The following is a 5,908-nucleotide window of genomic DNA, read 5'->3' as shown; positions in this document are numbered from 1 at the left end:
ACTTTTGACAAAGTTTATTAACAGATTAGGCTACAATCAGAGCTATTTCCTGACATAAAGTGTTAAGCGATTCTTTCTGCCAAAAACAAATCTTCAATTAAATCTTCAAATTATGTATTTGAATTCTACCATACAAGCTAAATTGGTTGATTTTGTTGCAAATTTTACATATTTTAAAAATAATAAATGTGTCTGAACCTCCACACAATAATTATTCACACAATATAGGATTTTGAGTAGTATTGTAAAATCATATATGAGGCTCCCTGATAAATACATTTTTACAGAGACTGATTTAAAATAAATGTCTATATTTGATCATTTTGGAGTTRAAATTATAATTTATTTGACTTTTGGGTTTGTTTGTTTGTTTATTGTATCAGTCCATTTTTTATTCACCACACTGAAACAATCTTTATGTTTCATTTATTTTATTAATTACATTAAACATATAAAACCAATACATTATAATCATATAAATAGCATAAGTTACAATAACAATAACACATTAATATTAATATTATATGTGACATAAAACAATATATATAAAAAAATGAGATGCCTGCATCTCAAAGCTGAAATACAAAATATAAAAACTGATAAATAGCATTCTAAATAGGTTAAAAAAATATAACAGAACAGTTGTTACAGAATCCATATTTCTTATCAATCAATCTGATCAACACCTGGCAGGCACTGTGAGTGTAAACAGTCTCAGTGGGGTTAAAGGTCGCAAGTGACACTACCTCGCACAGTGCATGAATACAGTTCAAATGGCTACATGTAAAAGAAAAATATACATTTCCTCAAGCCTACGAGATAAACCTACATTCTGCTTTCTCTTAAAATAAATTCATATGACAACCTGTTTAAAAAAATACTTTGTAAACAATTCACCACTGATCTCAGTCACATCAGATGGAGATGGTTCTGATACCAGTAGCACTAAGAGGCTTTGGATCAACACTATTCATCATACACATTTTAAACAGACATTTCTTTCTGTTTGGCAAACATTCAATCAAATGGTGAAACAGTCAATGCCATGATCATGGTTAGTGATGTTATTATCAGCAAAAGTTCTACATTCAAGCAAAGAACAGTCTGAGTAAGGCTGGACGTTCTGGTAAAACAACTGAAACTAACATTTTTAACCTCTGGTTATTGATTAGTAATCAAACAGCACACAGCTGATGCATAATGATAGCAGAAGCGCAGGAAAAATAATAAGAACTTGGGCATATTTGTTTGTTTCCCGTGGGTGTTGTTTAGATAAATGCAAAATGGTCTAAGAAAAATAGACTCTAATTTCTGTATCTTCTGAGTTTATCTATTTCTAAAACTTTTTGTYTAAAAATACTTTTCACATATGGATAAAAGGCGCAAATGCAGAAAAAAAGCACAGGAAATAATTTCTTCCATCCTCTATGATTATTGATGCCTAATATCATCAACGCAGTGAGAGAGTAGCTTTTCAATTAGGATGGTAAAATTATTCTTAAATCATTTAGAAAATATCTTTTAAATACTTTCATTAAATGCAAACCAAAATCATGTCTAGAGTGAATGAAGCTGCCAGACAGGTTCCTTATTCTCACTATTTCACTTCTGTTCATAAAACTAAGCAAATTGACATTTTTGCAGCTATTTAGTAAAAAAGAAAATGCCTAAAATGTTACTTTTTTTTGTGAATTTGTTTTGATGAGTTTTTACACAGACTCGTCAATATGGGGAATCTTTTGGAAAATCACATTTCTAAACTTCAGACGGGCTTAGAAAAAAGTGGATAATMAAGTTAATAAAAAGTATTTKTATCCTTATTTAAGCTTTCATAGTAATCCGATGGGTTGTTGCTGAGATGGTTGGGTCAGCACCACCACAGCAGATTACCTAACGCTGCCATCTTGAGGTAGTCCACTAACATGACATAATATTGCTTAAAAACATTCTGGAGTTAACAGTGGTTTTTTTGTGGAAGATGTTTTAATGCCCTACGTTGTCTAGAATAGCAGGACCGCCTCCGAAAGGGATGCAAGGCCTTTCTTTTCTTTTCTTTTTAAGAATGCTTCTGGAAGAACCGTAAGACTCTTTTTGACCATCCACAGAAAACTTTTAACCTGTCAGAAATTTCTACAGAGTACACAAGGGCATCAAAGGCGTTGGAGACAACAGGAAGGTTGGGTGCCATTGACGGAAGAGCCTCTTTGTTTTGCTAAAAACAAAAAGAAGAAAGGAAATCAGATTGATTCAAATAAATATGCATATTCATGAAACTATGGTAACAGAAAAAAAATTAAGATGTGGCATAAGTAAATAAGAATATGAATATAAAAAGTAATATAATAATCATAACTTAAGAAAATATAAATATAAAAACTTCTAACATGTCTTGTAGCCACTTACAAAAAGTGTTAAAATAATAGTTATTTTGACATTTTTGAAAATTTTTAGTTTTTACACTATTTTACTATATTTATATTTAATACACGTGTTGAATTTCTTTTAACTTTACCCAAATATGTTTTTTGCACATATATTACATTTCTATTTTTTCACCATCCTTTGGCATAATTTAATTAATGATACATTGACAGTTTTTGTCCTATAATATCTATAATTTCTGCACTTTGGTCACAGAAAAATTTCACATAACGTATTTGAATAAATGCAGGAGGACCTACCGGATGAAGACATTTTTCAATGAGGTTGGACAATTGCAGGAGGTGAGAGCTGGCGCCCTCTTCTGTCTGGAAGGGCAAACTGACATTTTCTTTAGCGACCTTCAACCAGTCGATATGCAGTTTGAAGGACTGAGTGTATCCGTACATCTGAGTGAGGGATTCATTAACCTGCAGGCACATAAAACACATATTTTATTTAGGAATGAAGAGAAGAGATAAATTGTTTTAACCTTTTATCTTTATAGTTTTATACCTTCAGTGACCTAAGATGGCCAGCAGTGTGATACAAGTCAGGAAGGCTATCCAGAGTGATTTTGGCATCTTCAAAGTGTTCGAGTTCTTCTGTTCTCTGTTCAAAACACAATAAGAAGTAAAGGTTAAAAAAAAAACTGTCATTATTTTGGTCTATATGCCAGTAAAGGTGACAAATCCCAGAACTTTTCCTGATTCCTGGTAGGAAATTATTCCTTTCTTGCCAAACTGTTTCTACATCAGTGAAATTCTAGTAAGTTAACAAAGATATAAGCTATAATTCAGAGGTTTTAAAAAAACAGAAAATAGTTGAATAACTGTCAAGCTATAGATCAAGGAAGTTCGAAATAAGCCTTACCAGCTGATGGATTCTTCTCGATAAGTTCATCAAACTTTCCACCTGGTGGATCATCGATCCAAAAAATCCACAGTGGGAGGAGCTGCGGATGGGAAGAGATGAAGATCGGACTAACAGCTCAGTCAGAAGCAGCAGGTGGAACAGGAACGAGGARGTCTCAGGAAGAACTGCAGAGACAGGAGAGAGGCGCACACAATGAGCCACGGAGAACTGTTCTGGTTTCATTGAAGCCTCGTCTGTGACAACAAAGGACTGGTTCTCCTTCAAAAGAATCCACCAAGTCCAGTCCAACTGACTGACTGTCATCCAGCTGTGGTTGTACACACAGCTGCACAGACAGGTGTTTGCAACGCTGCATCGGCCAGCGGCTCATCTTAGATTTCCTCTCTTCTCCTTTACCCAGAAGTGCTGTGGTTGTGATTCAGAGTAAAAAACCACAAGACTGGATCGACGCTTGTTTTCATTTCTACACCTCATGACGCACAAGATTAGCTCTGAGGCAGCTGCAGTCAGCTTGTAGTTTGTCACGACAGTAAGGAGGCCCTTTGGCTGACATGATTARAGCTAGATGCTGCCAAAGCAGCAGCAACACTGTACAGCACTTGAACTGGGTCAAGCACTTTGAAACCTCCAGCTATCATTCACATTTATTTTGCTGTTACAATGCACTTRTTTATTGCATTAATAGTTTTATCAGATAACTTTAAAGTACTCTGTCGTCTAGACATTTACAGTCATTCGAAAAATCAGATAAGAGCTGTGAGAAGTTTGATCTCTGTGACGGGATGAAAGGCTCTGTGACATGGACGGATGYTTAGAGAGCAGAAACGTCAAACACAAACAGATTCTGCCCAATCATGGCTCGTGTTTCTGGGAAGCCTAAACACGACTTAAAGAGCTCAACTCACGTATAATGAAATGTGGTTGAAATACAGGTTCACCAGCCCCMTGGGGGCCGATTTTTCATGGAGTTTAGACATTCTGTGCAGTCTGGCTTCCTCCCGCAGTGTAAAAAAACACATTTAATAGGTTAATTGGGCTTCTCTAAATTTGCCATTAGGTCTCACTACACATGTATAACTATGTGATCCTGTGAATAAACCGGTAACCTCTCCCTGGCTCACTGACTGCTGGGTGACTCTGCAAGYATAAAGCAGGTGTAATTAGGGCTGAATTTGGAAGAACAAGATCCCCTGGAATGGAGCCAGTTAAGGTGCCTTATTCCCCGCCAAAAGTAAATATTATACTCATGCAAATTACAGAGCATTGATAGGTAGAGGTCTACACACTGGCCCCATGTTGGTCCCAAAAACATGTATTATGACMTCATAATTTTCAAATATGTGAGTGCTGTTTAAATTAAATCCAACAATATATATATTWAAAAAAACGCCACATGTGAAATGAGCCTARGAGGTTAATATGAGGTGCACKGTTGCTCTGTCTTTAGTGCTAGAGGGCCATTCTCACYACAAAGGAAATACTCTTTGTTACAGTTATTTCCTCTGTTTCTGCTGCCTCACTATAAGAAGAAGTATCTATGTACCTAAAACTGATACAAAATATGCAGCTTCTTCCTACTTTGGCATCTGTGGAACGTTGACCAACATATCTGATGTTTATTTGCTTGATGATTTTGATTTGACAAWATGTGATAGTTATTACTTTCACTACTGGTGACTGTATGWTGKTTTTAGGATGTAAAGTATCAGAAACTTGACTTGACTTCATTTCCCTGCAGGCTTGGACATGTTTCCACTCAAACAACAACTGTTGRGCATTGAGGTGGGGTCAGAGCATTTGCTGTGCAGACAGTTTGCAGTGTCATYTGMAAATACTTCATGCATCATCCTGGAATGGGTGGATTACAGCAGATGGACCATCAAGACAAACATAAACAATGCTTTGGCTCTTCAAAAATGTTCTAAGGTTTATACAAATGGTGCATCATAAAGAAATGTTTAATTGGGGTTAATAAAGTGTGAATTTGTCACTATTTCTTGTGAGTATATAAATTGTTTAGTGACATTATTGTGCTTACATTTAAATGTTCTAAAAACAACTTTTGTTGCTTCAGTAAGGTCTGAAGGTACAGGCTAARGTTTTAACAACRACTTGTCAGGTCAAACATTTCATTCTSTGTTTGATGAATAAAAATAGAGAAAAAAAAATCATCTGAGAATTAATGGTTTGAATCTTGTACTTTAAATGTTTTTAATCATTAATCACTTGTCTTMGAAGAAATACCTTTCACATCAAGATTAGCTCCTTGTCTGTAAACCTATTCACTGATTTATGCAAGCTTAAAAACCCCAAACCTCAAATCAACAAAGAAAAGGCTTGTCCGTTAGATGTGTTAGGTCATGCTGATGGAATGTGAGCTATGCAGGKTTYTTTTTTAGAGCGTCCTTTCAGCCTTCTGTTGCTGTAAGAGAGACGAGCAAGCCCACCGTTCTGACTCAGATTAGTCTGTATGTGATGACATCAGCAGACTGACGCCTTGGGCTGTGCTCTTTGGAGAGAAAACATCTCCTTTGTCAAGGGTGTTGGGCCAGTTCAGACACTTTTACTGCTTCCCAGACACTAAAATGAGTCTAATTTATGAGTTTACTTAAAG

The 5,908-nt window shown here is 35.6% G+C and overlaps 1 protein-coding gene across 2 annotated transcripts in view; it reads right to left on the bottom strand.

The window, feature by feature from the left end:
* Positions 1-573: 573 nt before the first annotated feature.
* Positions 574-5,908, bottom strand: part of LOC103472861 (uncharacterized) — a 10,345-nt gene continuing 5,010 nt past the window's right edge. Inside the window, exons 2-5 of one of the 2 annotated variants that reach the window (XM_008422717.2) lie at positions 3,292-3,458; positions 2,935-3,030; positions 2,682-2,849; positions 574-2,212 (exon numbers count right to left, since the gene is read on the bottom strand). In XM_008422717.2, coding sequence (XP_008420939.1) covers positions 2,057-2,212; positions 2,682-2,849; positions 2,935-3,030; positions 3,292-3,458 — 587 coding nt within the window. In that variant the 3' untranslated portion in view covers positions 574-2,056. Of the gene's footprint in view, positions 2,213-2,681; positions 2,850-2,934; positions 3,031-3,291; positions 3,657-5,908 lie in introns of those variants that run through there. The other variant, XM_008422716.2, reaches the window with a different exon arrangement.

The sequence above is a fragment of the Poecilia reticulata genome, linkage group LG11 (genome assembly GCF_000633615.1).
Source record: "Poecilia reticulata strain Guanapo linkage group LG11, Guppy_female_1.0+MT, whole genome shotgun sequence".
Lineage (NCBI taxonomy): Eukaryota > Metazoa > Chordata > Actinopteri > Cyprinodontiformes > Poeciliidae > Poecilia > Poecilia reticulata.
This window is presented reverse-complemented; position numbering and strand designations above follow the sequence as displayed.